The sequence below is a fragment of the Muntiacus reevesi genome, chromosome 6 (genome assembly GCF_963930625.1).
Source record: "Muntiacus reevesi chromosome 6, mMunRee1.1, whole genome shotgun sequence".
NCBI lineage: Eukaryota > Metazoa > Chordata > Mammalia > Artiodactyla > Cervidae > Muntiacus > Muntiacus reevesi.
In genome coordinates, this window is record NC_089254.1 from 19,601,250 (window position 1) to 19,619,971 (window position 18,722).

At 37.6% G+C, this 18,722-nt stretch overlaps 1 protein-coding gene across 1 annotated transcript in view; it reads left to right on the forward strand.

Moving 5' to 3' along the window:
- Positions 1-18,722, forward strand: part of SCIN (scinderin) — an 80,956-nt gene that overhangs the window by 4,071 nt on the left and 58,163 nt on the right. Inside the window, exons 2-3 of the mRNA XM_065939250.1 lie at positions 5,049-5,203; positions 9,549-9,710. Coding sequence (XP_065795322.1) covers positions 5,049-5,203; positions 9,549-9,710 — 317 coding nt within the window. The remainder of the gene's footprint in view (positions 1-5,048; positions 5,204-9,548; positions 9,711-18,722) is intronic.

The following is an 18,722-nucleotide window of genomic DNA, read 5'->3' on the forward strand; positions in this document are numbered from 1 at the left end:
ATCTATACCATTTTTCTAGCTCCCACATATATGTGCTAATATATGATATTTGTTTTTCTCTTTCTGACGTCACTCTGTATGAGAGCCCCAAACTCCGGACAAACACAAGTCAGATGAATCCCTTAGGGAATTATGCCTAATGGGAAGAAGAAAAACAATGCCAGAAGGTCCCATGCTATATGATTCTACTCATATAACATTTTTAAAATCTAGATTCATTGTTATCAGAGGTTAAGGATGAGGTGAGGAAGGAGTGATTCAGGTGGGAGGTGGGTGGAGTTTTAAAAAGGCACCATAAGGGATTTTTTTGGTGATGAAACTATATAGTGTCTTGACTATGATGGTGGGTATGTAAATTTACACATGTGATAAAATTATATATAACTAATGTACAAATGCAGATGACTACAAGTAAGATTGGGGAAATACGAGAGGTGTCAGTGGATTGTATCAGTGTCAATATGCTGGTTGTGGCAGTCTGTGCTGTCCTGCCCTTATATACTTATACTTTAATGTATGTATACTGAATTAGTGGAGAAGGCAATGGCACCCCACTCCAGTACTCTTGCCTGGAAAATCCCATGGATGGAAGAGCCTGGTAAGCTGCAGTCCATGGGGTCACTAGGAGTTGGACACGACTGAGTGACTTCACTTTCACTTTTCACTTTCATGCATTGGAGAAGGAAATGGCAACCCACTCCAGTGTTCTTGCCTGGAGAATCCCAGGGACGGGGGAGCCTGGTGGGCTGCCCTCTATGGGGTCGCACAGAGTCGGACACAGCTGAAGCGACTTAGCAGCAGCAGCAGCAGCATACTGAATTAGTATACATATAGTTTACTAATTTAGTATACTAAACTATACATACTAACATTTTACAAAATGTTCCATTGGAGGAAACTTGGTCTATTGATCCATCTATCTATTCTTCAACCAATACCACACTATCTTAATTAGTTATTGTGCCTGTGTAAGAAAACTTAATATCAGATAGAGTTAGTTTTCTTACCTTATTTTTCTTTGTCAGGATTGTTTTAGCTATTCTAGGGACTGAGCCTTTTCACATTAATTTTATAACAAACTCATATAATCTGTAATAAACCTTGAAGTGATTTTGACAGTAATAACATTAAGTCTATAGATTAATTTGGGGAAAATTGACATATTTATTATATTACAAGACTTACAATTCACGAACACTGTCTTTACTATGGTCTTTGATTTTTATCATCATTTTGTAATTGTTAGCATGTAGATCATGACTTGTTTTGTTAAACATATTCTTGAGTATTTCAGTTTCTTTGAAGTGACTGAAAATGATATTGTGCTTCAATTTCAATTTCTGCACGTTCATTATTTCTATATAAAAATGAGACTGCTTTTTGTCATTGATTAATATTTATCATGCTGTCTTGCTGAATGCATTTATTCTTAAGGATTTGCTTTTTTCTTAGGATTTTCTATGCAGATCATCCTGTCATTTCTAAATAGACACATTGTTTTATTCCTTTACAATCTGTATGTTTTTTATTTCTTTTCCCTACCTTTCTGCAATAGTTAGAACTTCCCGTGTTATGTTCAGTAAGAGTACTTGCCTTGTTCCCCATCTTTGGGGGAAACGATTTAGTCCTTGATCATTAAAAATTATGTTAGCTTTATGTTTTTTGAAGATGCTGTTTATTAAGTTGAGAATTTTCCCCTGTATTCCAGACTTGCCAAGAGCTTTTATCATGAATGGATATTCCATTAACCTAGTCATTAAAACTCTCTTTTTATCATGTTTTATATGTAAAGTCATCACATCCTCAAAACAATTTCAGGAAGTTTACAGCATATGGCTTCCCAGGGTGCTCGGTGGTAAAGAATCTGCCTGCACTGCAGGAGACGCAGATTAGATCCCTAGGTCGGGAAGATCCCCTGGAGAAGGAATTGGCAACTCACTCCTGTATTCTTGCCTGGAAAATCCCATGGACAGAGGAGTTTGGTGGGCTACAGTCCATGGGTGTTACAAAAGAGTCATACATGACTTGGAGACTAAACAAACTTATAGCATATTTACAAATAAAATATAACACAATATAATGTAAATAACATAACATAAAACAACATAACATGAATGGCACTGGGAAAATCAGCACAGGAAAAATAAATGAAGTCATAAGAACTCATTAAGAACACTCATGAGTTTTTGAACACTTAACGAGAATTTCCTCATGCTATAACTGAAATTAATACTAGTTTTTATATTCAAAGGCTAGTATTGGCTTCATTAAAATCTCTCAGCCTTTTTAAAAAGACTCTGATTTACTCATACTGACATTCCTTGGCCTAGCACAGTACATAGTGAAAGTGAAGTTGCTCAGTCGTGTCTGACTCTTTGCGACCCCATGGACTATGTAGCCTACCAGGCTCTTCAGTCCATGGAATTTTCCAGGCAAGAGTACTGGAGTGGGGTGCCATTCCCTTTTCCAGGGGATCTTCCCAACCCAGGGATTGAACCTGGGTCTCCCACACTGCAGGCAGAAGCTTTACCATCTGAGCCACCAGAGAAGCCCAGTACATAAGCATCAACAAATTATAGGATAATTTAATTAAGTTACTTCCAGTTCATTCATTAATCACATACCTATGCATTTGTATCTACCTCAAGAAGTTCAGGTTTCAACTTGTTCTCAAGTAAAAATATGTGTATCAGATGCATCATCCTCAACACCTTTCATATTAAGGTTGATTTAAGTTTCCCTCCTAAAGCCTCCGTGTAGAATATACATCTTTGCCTTCATTGGTAATCTAATTTGTGGTTGGGGAAGTGGACAGAAGATGACACTCGAGCCCTTTCAGACTGCAAAACTGCATGTGATTTTTATGTGTGTTAAGTAATTTCCTTTGACCACAGCGAGTTCATAAAATTGATATCTAGCGACTGATTTTTTTTCCCTGAGAAGATAGTTCACCGGTCCTCTTTGAGAGTAAGAGAGTAAATTCAATTATTTCTTTAATATACCTGATTGACTTCCTTTCTTCAACTTTAGTGAATACTCCTAGTTGCGGTTCCAGGTGAACTCTAGTATTGTTACAGCTTCTAAACATTTATGTGTCAATTATCCAGGGAGGAAAATTACATTCCCCAGTCACCTCAAAGTTTTACTGCTAGTGAGAGTCTGAGTATAAAAACTGCCAACTAGTATCGTAGTTTCTAAGATCTGTGCCTCACAGTCACAGAAACCTGTCTTAGAAACCTGTTTTGTGTCTGCCAAAGGTCAACTTTATGACCTCAAGGAAGTTACTTTTTCTCTCTAAGCCTCCGTGTCCTCTGATGTAACATGGTAGAAAATGGTTTCAGCTATGTTGGGTCATTTGAAGATTAAAGCAGATCATTAATGTAAAACACTAGCACAGTGTCTGGCCCATAGCAAGGGTGCTATAAATGTATATTAGCTGCTATTATTTCTAGAACCATTAACGGTTTTCACACAGGTTAGGAATAGTAAAAGTTTTAAAATGTCTTACAAATTTTGAGGTCCTCTCAGGACTGTCCTGGGTCTGATCTTTGTGTACATTGAGGACACTTGGTCTTAAGAATTGGTGTTTTGACCTCAGTGAGGTTGCCTGGATCAGATGTGTATTAGAATTATGAAAATTAAATGTGCGTTGTATGTTAAATTCCCAGGATAATACTGCATATGTTAACATTCAAAAGATGTGAGCATGCTGGTTCTTTTATTCTCCCTTTTCCTTCAGAGAATATTATCTGATGCCAGTAAGATAATGAAGTGGGGACACTGGGACTCAAACATAGGGGAAAGCTTAAGATATGAGGGAAATTATCAGCTCTGTAGTCCTAGAAGCGATCTTTATGTTTATCTTGAGAACACGGTGTCTGGACTTAAAAGAAAAATTATTGGCCTATCCCAACAATCTGTACTGTTCTAGGATTTTATCGCTTAAGAGTGAATCTGATTTGAACTTAATACATTTTTGTTGCTGTTCAGTTGCTAAGTTGTGTTTGACTCTTTTGTGACCCCATGGACTCTAGCCCATCAGGCCTTCTGTCCATGGCTTTTCCCAGGCAAGAATACTGGAGTGGGTTGCCATTTCCTTCTCCAGAGGATCTTCCTGACCCAGGGATTGAACCCACATCTCCTGCATTGGCAGATGGATTCTGTCACTGAGCCACCAGGGAAGCTCCATTTTTAAAGTTGTCAAATTCAGAACCAGACAGATCCATCTGTTGATCTTAAGCATGGTACTAAAGTAAATTGCTTGAGAAAACTGGACTTCAAAGATTACATGTGGAGAATTTTGAAGTGTGACCATATTCCATTGGAGTCAGAGAAGCCCAACTAAAAGAATTATGGACTGACTGAGAGCTGTGGGTTGAGCTTTTTGAAAGGGCTATTTTATCTTGAAGATTATGGCTTTGGAGGAACTAAGGTGCTTGGCAGTGGAAAGAGTCAGAACATGTGAAATTCCTTAAAAAGTTAATGACTTAATTATGCCTATGTTACATATACTTATTTAAAAAAATCCTTTATACTTAAAAAATAGGGATAAGGTCAAGTTACATTAATTTTCCCATCCTCAAAGTGTTGTTTAGTTCTGGCCTGTGATGTTTGTATTCCTTACAAATGTTAATATATTGACATGTTGGAAACCTGGAGATTAATGCTGAGAAAGGGTAAGACAATTGAAAAATACTTTGACAGCCTGATCTTATTGACTACACCAAATGAATCTGAATCCTACTGGAATATACTGTTATATCAACCTGAACATATTTGGACAGTGGTGATTGTTTTAAAGATTTAAAAAAAAAAAAAGAAGAACTGGAAAGCAGGTACAGAGCAATTCTTTTAGTTATTAGCAAAATAGTATTTTATATTGCATCATTTCTGCTGAGAGATTGTTCTGTTGAAGATGAACAACTCATACATAAATTTATGGTACTGGTATATAGTTCAAAGACAGTTTCTGAGTTTTTTCTGGTCAGACGTTCTGCCTTCATCCTGTGTCTCAGGTGACAGATGAGACACTGTCATTGCTCTTTCAGGGAAGGAGTGTACTCAGGACGAAAGTGCCGCGGCCGCCATCTTTACTGTGCAGATGGATGACTATCTGGGTGGCAAGCCTGTGCAGAACAGAGAGCTTCAAGGCTACGAGTCTACGGATTTTGTTGGCTACTTTAGAGGAGGTCTGAAATACAAGGTGAGCAGCTCCCTCGAATTGCTTTATGACCCCCTTTCTTTTCCTATCCATCCACACCTCATGTCTTGATAGAGAAAGTGTTCATTGAGGGCCGGTGTTTTTTTTTAACCTCATGTCTCGATAGAGACAGTGTTCATTGAGGGCCGGAGGATAATTGCTTTACAGTACTGTGTTGGCCTCTGCCATACACAGTGTGAATTGGCCGTAAGCATGCACACGGCCTCCCCGGCCTCCCCTCCCGCCCCGCCGCCTCATCCCACCCCTCTAGCTTACCTCAGCGCCTCCCTGGGCCCTAGGGCGGCTTCCCACCGGCTGGCTGTTTTCCACATGGTGGTATATGTCAGTGCTGCTTATACAGAGCGAAGCAATTCAGCAAGAGGGCGGGGTATTTTGTTTTCATTTTAATCCATTTTGTTCACTCATATATCCCCAGGACTCTCTAGACACATAATAGGTAGCTGGATAAATGTTTGTGGAATATATGGTATAATGTGTGACATATTCTGATTTAATCTCATTTGGCAGGTTAATTTTTAATGAAGTTAAGTAAATATAGGCAACATGGGCATCAATAGTGTTTATTTTTTGCTATTCTAAAGAATTGCTGAATTTGCTACAAATAACCCATGACTCAGGAATTTCAGTTGTTCTGGAACATATGAATCCAGTATTTATAACAATTATAACTTCAGTTAATACATAGAACTATACATATATTTCCCAAATAGCTTAGGTTGATGTTAGAAATGTTACAAATGAAACCACTGAATTGAACACATGTGTGGTATCTCTATACCTTTAAGGCAACTTTCAGTAAAGGATAGCTTTTTCTGGAATTCTCTCGGTGACCCTTGCAGATTATCTATCCTTCATTATTCCCCATGCCCCTGAGAATGTTCAGTTAAAGTGTGAGGAATTCCTTCCCTACATACACCCCAGAAACAATCTTTTTAAAAATCAAACATGCTTCAGCAGGTGTTCTATGAGACCCTACCACCCTACCCTTCCAGTATATTAGCCCTGCGGAGACCTAAAATCTCAGAAGTAAACTACTAAACCAGAATTCTGACTCTAGGCTGCTGCTGCTGCTGCTGCTAAGTCGCTTCAGTCGTGTCCGACTCTGTGCGACCCCATAGACGGCAGCCCACCAGGCTCCCCAGTCCCTGGGATTCTCCAGGCAAGAATACTGGAGTGGGTTGCCATTGCCTTCTCCGACTTCTCTCTAGTCTAGAGACTATTAAATATGAAACTATTGCCTTTTATTTAATTCATATGAGTTACTTTTATGTCAAATGATCCTGAAATATCCTGTGTATCAGTGAATCCAAGATTTAGAGTAAGCTGGGGTTTGTATTACTAAATGCTTGTACTGTACCATCATCCTGGTTATGAACCCATTTCTGTCACATGTAGCTTGTTTGCCTCAGGGAAACAGGTTTTCTGTGCTGTTTTCTCAAATGTGCAACAGGGTAACAACAGCTTTCTTGTGTAGGTGTCATAAGGATTAGATTAAATGATAAAAATGTGTATGTTATAGTGCATATGCAATCATTTGAGACTCATGCTATTATTAATTCTTCTGGCATTAGTGGGTCTTCTGAAATCAGACTTCTGGAAATATATTTAAAAGTGGACATGATAAAAGTAATTTTATATTTATTGAATAATTGTCTTCTGTCAACATTAAAACCAGCACCAATCAGCATTTTTTAGAAAGAGGGTATTTGCAGATGGAGGTCAAATTTATCAAGAAAGATCCATTTACTATCTTATCATTAGTGACATTAACCAGACGGTAACATGTGTGGTTGTAGTTAGACTTGATAGGAGATGTGGAAACAGAGATCATTTTACCACCCAGAACAGCAAAGATTATTATGTTATACTTAATTTCATGCTTTTAGGGATGTACAAAGCACTTCACATGTGTCATCTCATTTAATTGAAAAAAACAGCCCTGTAGTACAGTTCCTATCATTATCATCCTATTGAGATAAGTAAATGGGAGCTTAGAGAGCCTAATTTGTGAAGGTCTCATAGGTACTATATGACTGAATTGGGTGACCGACTCCAGTGCCTAAGCTAGTAACCATGATGTTATGATGCTTTCAATATAAGTAAATGGTTCAAACATCTGGATAAATGTTTTATTTAGGAATACTCTTTGAAAAGGATATTGTGTCTATTTGAAATGAGTAAAACTTGGCAAAGTCTACCATTAATTACCAAGTCAGCAGTGGTCACATTTAGTTGCCATATGCAGTGTAAAGATATAGCTAGGAAATGTTGAGACCATCTTCCCCTGTCCCATGTCATTTAATCGACTTGTGGTTTTTTTCTCTGTGAGGTTTTATAGGGAGTTGGGGAAGAATTATAGAGGGTTAATTACTTACTACTGCTTCCTTCTATTATATCTCTGGATAAGCCCCTTTTCCAGCTTGAACAAGACCCAGCCCCAACTGTGATTGTAAGTAGCAACAATTAGACATCTGTCAGCCAGTAAAACTGTATTTATGGTTCCCTTGGTTTAGCAGATCATCTGCCTCGCTTTCATTCTGTAAAGTAGGTAGAAGGAGACTGAGAGTTTCTAGGGTTCATTCAAGTAATGTTCACAGAAGAATTACTTACTTTCTTATGTGGATATATATGAAGCTTAAGTTTTTTGTTCATTTTTGGCATCAATTATTAGAGTCAAAATTAATTTAAAAAATACCATTAAATGCTCACAGACTATATATATCACTCTGATAGTTCACTGTATGAAATCCTAATATTATATATTTATTTTCAGCCTAAGTCAACTCTATATTTTATAACTTTTTTTCAGAACACAGTGTTCTTACACTATTTTTTGTTATCAGATCACAGTATAATTCTTATTTTGAAAAATTAAAATGGCCAAGCATAGTAATATGTAGATGAAAAACTTTACTGTATAATACTTTGTGCTGTCAAGAAATATGGCAATCCTTTTAAAATTATGAACCGGGAAATTATTATGCATTTGTAAAGCTTGTGGTGATAGTTATCCTGAAGTCAACATTTAAGCCCATACTAATAAAACCTTTATATTCATGAGGGCCTTTTGGAAAAGCAGAGAAGTCTAAAAGTCATTTGGAAATTTAAAGAATGTGCTATTAATTATATATGAAACTTGACCTCTTTCTTTGGATTTATTGTATATATTGATGTAATAAACTTGAAATCTGGATTATTTAATAGACTTCATTTTTTAAAGATTTTGTTTTGATGTGGAACATTTATTTTTAATGGCTTTATTGAATTTGTTACAATATTGTTTCTGTTTTATATTTTTGGTTGTTTGGCCCCGAGGATGTGGGATCTTAGTTTTCCAACCTGGGATCAAACTCGCACCCCTGCATTGGAAGGCAGAGTCTTAACCACTGGACTCCAGGGAAGTCCCATATAGACTTCTACTAATTTTCTTTCCATATTATCATGGGAGGATTTTGATCAATAAATAACAGATTTATTTCCACTGCACCTTTATTTTGCACGTTACCTCATAGTTAATTATGGAAGTAAATAAATATTATTGTCCCTAATATTTTACTAATTCGGGAAAATTAAAAAAAGCTTAAAAAAGTTGAAAGCTAATTTCAAATGATGCAAGAAGACGTGCTTGATATAGTTCCTCTTCTCTTGTCCCCATTTCTTAGTTCACTGTGGTTGGACTTTGAATTTTCTTTTTGTTTCGGTGGGGGTATGCAACCAATTTAGACTGTAAATACTTAGGCCTGGCATGTTTTGTAAACTCTTTTTACCTAAATAAAAAGACAAATAAGACAGGTGATTACTTAATGTAAAATCAAGGACTAAGATTAGAAGCAGCCCACACCTGGCAAGCACTCAGGTTGCTCCTCTGTCTTGAGGCTGTGACCGTGGGAATTTCAGGCTGCCTGGTTCCCGGGCCTCTTCGTGTATGCTTGTGACCTCTGACTCTCTAACCTCCTGTCACCTTTTCCTCTGAAATCCTTATCTGCCTTCGCATTCACTGCTTTGAGAATCATTAGTTCCCAAAGGAAAAGAATAACAGCTCTTTTTTGTTTATGTAGCAGGTTTTATATACTGAGGGTTTTCAGTAAATATTTGCAGTATTAACTGGAATGGTTAAAATAGGAAGGACAAAGAACCTAAAACAAAACAATTACCTATTGATTTGCCTGTTGGAAATTCTCTTCTGCATATTTAATTCTTCACACGCACTTAGCTGTTTTCTCTTGGTCTAGCAAGCAGTTTGGCACCAACAACGCGGTTTTCTAAGCTGCCGTGTCAAAGCCTCATCTGTTTTGTTTTGTTTTCTTTTCTTTCTCTCACTGATCAGGCTGGAGGTGTGGCATCTGGACTCCATCATGTGCTTACAAATGACTTGACCGCTCAGAGGCTCCTGCATGTGAAAGGTCGGAGAGTCGTCAGGGCCACGGAAGTTCCCCTAAGCTGGGACAGTTTCAACAAGGGTGACTGCTTCATCATTGACCTTGGCACTGTAAGTTTTATGCTTACCTGGAGGTGTCCAGAGGAAGGTAAATTGTCTTCAGATCAAATCAGATGTATGTGTTGTGGAAGATAATCACTTTTTCTACACACTAGAGAGTGGTTATGGCTACGTGAGATGCAGTCATATCTTATGACTAATTGGCAAGTATTTAAATGACACATAAAACTTCAGAAGTTTTTATTTCTTTTGATAAGCTTAATTAGAATGGAGTAATGATTTAGTTCTTCCTACCATAGAACAGAAATTGAATAATTCTTTATATATTTCCCCTTCTTCTTGAACAGAGCTTCCTCTAATTATTTTCATCCTGAAATGTGTGTGGGAAAACATTGCTTGAGGGGGAAATTGATTCCCCCAGGAAGCAAAGATTCTAGAATTTAACATGGACGTAGGATGAGTGTAAATAACCTGTCTGAAGAGTGTAGGGAAAGTATTTCAACAAATATTAATATATCCCATATATCCACACACATAATACTATTTCATACTTATTAATTCTCTCAGAATTGTTAGAAGAAGAGGCACAAGTACAAATGACAAGTATTATCTTAGTGGGATGGGCAATATCTGACTTAAGTCTTTAAAACTTTGTAACATTTCAAAAGTAGAAGGAAAAAAGGTAGAAATAAAGGGTATTTCCTGCTACTGGAAACCACGTGCAGAGGCAGGGTTGCCATTTTCTTCTCCAGGGGATCTTCCCAAACCAAGGATCAAACCTGTGTCTCCTGCATTGCAGGTGGATTCTCTACCACTGAGCCACCAGGGAACAGTGATTCCTACCTAAGTATTCTGTTTTACTGCCTCTCCTTAGGCAGTATGTTGGGGAAGAGCGTCAGTCAGAGGTCAAAGAGTTTATTTCATGTATGTAGAGAGAAGTGACTCTAAGGAATTTAAAAATGGAACTACCCAAAGCTCAGTCTGAGCAGTATTAAGCTGGCAGAAGCACAGAAATTAAATATGCTAAGGTTAGAAATGGTTTGGAAAATGACCCAAATCGTAAACTTCTTTGGGTTGTCTAAGTTAGGGTCACCTCTACTTTTATTACTACTAGTGTATAATCCGTCTGTCTGAGATCATACTAGCTGTGTGCACAGTTGAGATTATGCTACTAATGCCCAAAGTACAATTCCCAGTGTCACACTTAGACATCTACATGAAAAATGGCAGTGTTCTTGCCCTGTATTTCACAGTGAATTTCATGGAAATGTCCTTTTCACCTTTAGATGCTATCCTGTTGCCCTAACCAGATTTAAGTCCTAACCTTCATATCTAGGCAGAAAACAGATACTATTCTCTCTCTCCACTCAACAGCAAGCAAAACCATGACATATAAATAGATGATCAGGTGAATTATTAAGCTGTGCAGTTTCAAAGATAGTCATAGGACTCGGAATCTCTCACAGCTAATATACAATAATTAATTTTCTCTCTTAACTACTTATATTTTATAGCTCTTTATCCCTTTATAATTTATGGAGTATTTTTAAATATAAGGTGATATGGTTCATGGAAAAAGTGGACCTCAGTTCATCAAGTTGAATATAATCTCAGGTTCTCATCTATAAATTTGGGTATTTTATTAGATGTGCTCTGGAGTCCATAAACACTTTCTGTTGATAATGTAATTCATCATTGCCATTATTTGAAAATGTTTCTTTCCTAAAAAAAATTTTATATATAATGTATTTGCTTTACAAGTACAATAATCTCTTTGTCATGAATAGTGTCCAGCTGAACTTTCCAACTCTCTACTCTTTGATGTTGAGCAAGCCATTAACCTCTTTGAGCCTTAACTTCCTTGTTTTTTTTTTTTTTGGTTCTTTTTTTTTTTCTCATTTTGACTGTGGTTTCTAGTGACATACTGATCTCAGCTGATGGTGATTCAGTCCTGTCTGACACACAATCATATCTGGAAATGGCAGTTACCATCCCAGTTTCAAGGAAAAACCATCTTAAAAGATGTGAGCAAGTCACTTGCGTTAAAGCAGGTTGAGCAGCGATCTGGGATGGGACCTGAATTTTTCTATTCATAGTTTACATCCTTTACATTCTACAAAGTGAACTTGATAGTATAGAAGATGATGTGGCTCTATAACAGAGTATCTTGCAACAGTTTCAGAATCTGCTTAATTCAGAATAGATTATGTCTAATCTGGCTTAGAATCTACTGAGATTAGTATTAGTAATGAAATTATTTGGCTTCCCTGGTGATTCAGTGGTAAAGAATTTGCCTGCAGTATAGGAGACACAAATATGCAGATTTGATCCCTGGTTCAGAGGATCCCCTGGAGGAGAAAATGGCAACATACTCCAGTAGTCTTGCCTGGAAAATCCCTTGGACAGAGGAACCCAGTGGGCTATAGTCCATGGGGTTGCAAAAGAGTTGGACATGACTGAGCAACTAAACAACAATGAAATTGCTTACTATTTTATTGAGTAAGTATTGAGTTTCTACAGTGGACTGCATAGTTCAATGCTGTGCTAGACGGATTATAGCTCTGGTAACATGCTGTCTTCCCATAGGTAATATGTGCCATAGGAATATTCCCCACAAATCCAGGCTTATGCCATAGGGACAAAAAACTCTATAAAAAGGTTCAAGGACATTGACCTGTTTAATAGTAAATTTTCTTTATTTTATGTAGTTAATATTTTCAATGACTTTCAAATTATCTCCTACTCTTGTGGCTGGTTGGAGACATTTGGGGTGATTTTCTTGCAGCAATACTTGAAGCTGATTCCGTCTAATGTTGTGGAACTTTCCCACCACTCCCAGGGATATCCTAGTAGGATTCAAGCTCTGAATTCCTAAGTATTTTAGAACAAACACCCACATGACCTGTGTTTATATTACTAACCTTTAACCAGTTGGTATGTCGCCAAAAGTTTCTAAAAGGTGATAAGATCTTGCAATTACCTTGGGGACTTTATTTTTGGGGTGTGTCACAGTCAACCAAGAAGAATGGAATCAAAACTTCTGTCATAATATTTTAACAGCAGTTATTGAGTTAATTATTTCATGACCACTTTCTGCTTTAGTGGGCACAAATGGAAGCCAGTGCTGTTACTTCGTGTGTTTTATGACCCAGGTATGAAGAAGATAGGTTGAACATCTAAAGCTGTCATTCAGCTAAAGCCACATGGCCAACACTAAGGTTATGGGCATAACCTAAATCCTATATCTTGATTGTTTTTGAGGGACGTGAGCTTTTTTTTTGAATAAAAAACAATCACTAGTATTAAGGTGATGTGGCATATACCTTAGTAACACTTGGTGTGATAGGATTTGATTACAGTAAATATTCCCTAGAGGCTTCCCTGGCGACTCAGCCACAAAGAACCTGTCTGCCAGCGCAGTGATGAGGGTTCGATCCCCGGGTCAGAAAGATCCCCTGGAGAAGGAAATGGCAACCCGCTCCAAGAGTTCTTGCTTGGGAAATCCCATGGACAGAAAAGGATGGCAGGCTATAGTCCATGGGATTGCAAAAGAGTCGGACATGATTGGGTGACTGAACAACAACAATGACAAGATATTCCCTAGACATGACAGTGTAATCTTTTCAACCTAAAGCATGAAATTGTAAAATTATTCATTTACTCACTTTGGGAGTTAAGATAATTATCGTTTTAGAGGATGATTTGGATAAGTTGTCATATTTAGTGTATTTTCAGTAAATGATATGAGACATGGCTAGATTTCAGCAATTTGGAATTTACTGACTTATTGGAAAAATGCTTCTGAAATATATATGTATGTTGCTGAATTTATAAATCATTACTCACCCACTATTTTTAAAGATATGAGGAATTTGTAGAAATTAATAACATCACAGCTTAATATTGCAACAGAACATCGGTAGCTCGAGAATGTGAGTGATAATGAAAAAAAGCCCATATTCTCAAAGTTTGGGATCTGAAGTTAACTAAGTGTATATCAGAGCCAGCCACTAGTGGAGAATTAGGTTTCAGAAAAATAGGAATCTGTGCTGAGTTTTTCTTTTTTTTCCTCTTGTTGGTTATCCATTTTATTTATTTTTTAAAATGTATTTATTTTAAATTGAAGGGTAATTGCAGTGGTGGGTTTTTAATCATGATGTTCTGCATGTTCTGTTCCCTTGTTAACTTATTTGGTCAGTTATGCAATATTGCCCTACTGCCTTGCTATTTATAATCTATCCCGCCCTCGCTCATAGTCAGTCATCTACTTCGAGAAAGCAGTCACTTCCTCATTGACCAGACGTGGCCTTCAACCCACGTCTTCTGACTTTCACTCCCACCGTTTCTTTGAAACTGTGCTTCCTATGAGCATCAATGCCTTCTGCTAAACCCAGTGAAGAGTTAAACTCTTCTACTTGCCTCCTGTGCTGCAGTTGACACTACAGTTGTTGTCATTAAAGCACATCAGATTATCCCACCCACCCCCTCCCCCATCCCAGAGGAAGTGTATGGAATGTTATGGCCTGGGATGGGGACAGGGTTGCGGATGAAAGTGTGAGTCTGGTTTAGTTTTCAGCCTCCCTCCTCTCTAACGTCCCTAGAGGCCTTGACATTTCACTGAATCTTAAGTGCTGGGCTTTGACCTCTATACTAAGCCATTTGCTGGAAATTATCCTCACTTTGGTCTTTTGAGATGCCCACAGCTCCACAGCAAGACCCTTCCTGGTTCTGTCAGCCACAGCTGTACCCACCCTTAGGCATTCTGCTTAGCTTTTCCCACGCCACATAGAAGTTTCCAGAACAGTGTATTCAAGTTGTTGCCAATACCTGTTAATCCAACTGCCTGGACGCTGTCCAGAGTTGTTTCTGCTCTCATGCTCAGCATCATGGATAAATGTATGACAACCACGTAGGACAAGAAGCTTACCAAGCTCTTCTCAAAGATTCGTTTCTGCTCTCATGCTCAGCATCATGGATAAATGTATGACAACCACGTAGGACAAGAAGCTTACCAAGCTCTTCTCAAAGATTCATTGCACCTGGTCATGTTTCCTAGTGATGTTTCGCTTGTAATGACCTACTATCTTTGGACCAAACTAGTCTTAGACCATTTCACACTGCTGCCCTCTCGGGGGTTCCTGCAGTGCACTCTAGTCCCGAAGGCCAAGACCGTGGTTCTTGCTATACAGATTTGACTTTCTAGACCACATCCTCACTCCTCCCCTGCAGAACCCTTTACTCTGGCAAAATCAAGTTTCTTTTAAATTAACATTTTGTTGGCTTTCAGACTTTTGTCTCTACTATGACTTAAGAAGGCTAACTTTAAAACTGAAAACTGAGTAGAATCTTCTTTGTGCTGGACACATTTTTCCTTACTCCAAAGTACTCCACTAGATCTGCTAGGGAGAGCCTTCAGGCAACAAGAAGAGAAATGGGAAAGATCAACCTAATTTTAAATCTGTAGAACTTACAGATTTTACAGTATTTACAGAATTTACAGTAAAAGTACGTTTAGTGTGTTCTTAGCACGTGTTGGGTGTTTGGAGTATAAAGATGAAAACCAGATAGCCTTTGACCTCAAGGTGCTGTGAAGTGGAGAGAGACAAAACCATACACAAGTCAGAGTGTGGTCAGGTAGAATGCTAGAAGCTCTGGAATAGAGCTACACTCATGCTGTAACTGGAGAATGGATGAGGGCACTAAGAAAGATGGCTCTCAAGGTATTAGGAATTATATTTTAATTCTCAATCATGGTTTCACACTGGAATCATTTAGAAGAGGTGTTAAGAGTACTGATACTTGTGATTTGATTCCTGGAATTCTGATCTTTAAGGTTTTGGAATGGGCCTTTGGTATTGGTTCTTTTTTTTTTTTTTTTAACTTTTAACTTTTTTTGGCTGTGCCACATGTCACATGGAATTTCAGTTCCTTGACCAGTGGTGAAACCCACGTCTCTACATTGGAAGTGAGGAGTCTTAACCACTGGACTGCCAAGGACGTCCTGATGTCAATTCTTTTTAAGCCCCACCCCCAGGTTATTGAACATTCCCATTTCAATATGGGAAATGTCTAAAGGTGCTGGGAAGTTCACGGTCATATGTCTAAAGAACAAATAAGTTGGTTAAAAATAGTTGAGTCACCTACTTATTCAGCCAGTGAAAATTATTTTAATAAGATGTGACTATAAGACTTCCTTGATTTGCGAGGTGCTTTGAGTAGAACACAACCTCACCTTCTCTTCTTATGAAAAGCGTGCTCCAAAAGCTGTCTCTTGGTCCCGATAAATGACATCACTGCTGCAGTCATGCTAGAGTTGTCCACGTCATTTCCCCCTTTCCCTGTCCTCCAGAACCCATCCAAAGGCATGACTGACCATCCCTGTAGACTTTAGTCTTATAAATATCCATCTGTTCTCCTCTGCTTCTCCATCAGCACTGCTCTGTCCTACCTCACATGCAATTCCTCCTTTCTGGTCACCCAGCTTTCTGAGACCATCCACACCCTCTGCATCCATCTTCTGTTCTTCAGTCAGAGATGCTTTTAAAAATACATATGCATGTCATTGAAGGATGTTGAGGTAGCTTGACTTTAAACAACAACAAAATAGAATAGAAATGAACATTTGTTTATCCAAAAACTAAAAATCATGTTTTAAAGTTTAAGAAAATGGAGATTCTTGGAAATATTGTGCAAGTTAATATCTTTTTTTAAGCAATGCTTAAAGACCCTTCCACCTAGAGGGGTATGTGAATGAACTTCTATATTTGGTTAACTAGATCTAAGGAAAACTAGGGCTTCCCTGGTAGCTCAGGGGTAGAACCTGCGTGCAATGCAGGAGACATGGGTTTGATCCTTGGGTAAAGAATCTGCGTACAATACAGGAGACACAGGCTCAATCCTTGGGTGGGAAAGATCCCCTGGAGATGGAAATAGCAACTTACTCCAGTATTCTAGCCTGGGAAAATTCCATGGACAGAGGAGCCTAGCGGGCTACAGTCCGTGGGGTCACAGAGGAGCCAGACATGACTTAGTGACTAAACAACAACAAAGGGAAAACTAAGCACTGGAAACATAAAACCAGTAGAAGCAAGAAGAGTAAGAGGTCTGTTCCTCCCACCCCCAGCTTTTATAAACTTTTAGATGTATTTAGAATAAATAGCTTGGAAAAAGGAGCAAGTCCATGCTGAGTTCTTTGCCCATGTTATAAGTCACCATCATTGGAGGGTTCCTTTAAACTCAGCTTCTGAAATCTTGCCTCCCTTCAAGAGCATCATTAACCATTGTTTTATTTCTGCTCTTATTTCCTGTCCCCGAATGAGGTTTGGCCACACTTCGATGTTTGACTTGTTAGCTCTGACCATGTAGTTTAGAAGAAATTTTAGAAACCTCTGGTCTGCCCCCAGTGTGGTTGTTTCTATGAATACCACTCACTTACTTTTATTTCTTGTTACTGGTAGTCCAAACTAATCACCAGTAACTGTCTTTACTCCCTTATTTCTTCCTTTGCCAACTATCCAGAATAATTTTACTTTCCTTAAATAGTTTGTACATTAAGAGCTAATTGTGGCTTCACAAGCTTCTACTAGAGGGTGTTCATCAGCAAATTTCAGCCAAAATTTAAGTGGACTTCAGTCTGAATTGAATGGATATTTCCATATTTATAGGGAATTTTTATGTCCTTTCCCCCCAAAAATGTAACATTCAGTGTTGAATTATTAAATTCCTTAGGTAAAATAGTTGCCTCTGAAACTGTATTTGCTTTACAATTTTCAGTGTCTAGTACACTTAAATCACATTTACAGAAAGTTTATCTAACTCCCATTCAGTATTATAATCAAAACAATTTAAATTATGAGAACTTTTTCTATTTTAAGAATACACATCAACCCATCACATCAGTTATATTTTTTTAGCTCTGTGCAGAATTTCTTATTTTTTTTAGCCCTTGCCCTCTAAAAAAAGGTTAAGTTGAATTATAGGGGAGTTTTTCAAGCATGGGGCCAGTTGAGTACAAAGTTTCCTCATGTGCAGAGTGGTGAAGTAGTTTTAACCAACTGCCTCTGAATAGGGTGTGTGTTGGGCTAGTGCAGCTTATTAATAGAACTGCATGCATGCATTTCATCACTGTAGCGCTGTTAATGAGATGTCTTACCACATCACCTACACATGGTAGAATATGAATTGCTCAAATTGAATGAATTGCTCAAATTCTGTTTAAAATTTAAAGTATGTTTTAATGTCCATGACTGAACAAACTGTGTTTGTATAAAAAACATAGTGTTGAATGAAAAGGGTTTTTTATTAAATTTAACATTTTTTTATTTTTTAATTAACTTTTTAAACAGTTCTGGCTTTTAGCAATTTAAAGTCCACATTTTATTGCATTTCTTGTCTGAGTTAACCACTGAAAATTAAATCTAATAAATAAGCTGTTACTTAGAAATATCACAAAATAAGGTGAAAATAATAAAAGAGTAAGCATAACATACAACATCTGTTTTCATGCTCAATAAGAAATTTTTGGTAATGCTTTCTTTGATGATTTAGTCTTCTTTGAGTTAAAAGGAAAACTTCATTTTTAAAAGTTTTTTATTTTTATAAGTTTTTCCTAGATATATTTTTTGCTATTTTAAAGGTTGAAACTGCTCTCTAAGCAATGGTGAGGAATATTTTCTAAAATTAAATTTATCTGTGAATTTATACTGCACATAAGAAACTCAAAGTAATATCATAGAAGATTTTGGGGGTCCAAGGAATATTATAAAATTATATGTTAAATAATAATATTTATAAAATTATCATTAACTATAATTCATTTTCAAACATATTTTACCAGGTTTCCTTAATGCTTTACAAACATTAATAAAAATTCAGTTTAGTTGCTCAGTCATGTCCAATTCCTTGTGACTCCATGGACTGCAGCACTCCAGGCTTCCCTGTTCGTCACCAACTCCTCAAACTCGTGTCCATCACGTCAGTGATGCCATCCAACCATCTCATCCTCTGTTGTCCCCTTCTCCTCCTGCCTTCAATCTTTCCCAGCATCAGGATCTTTTCCAATGA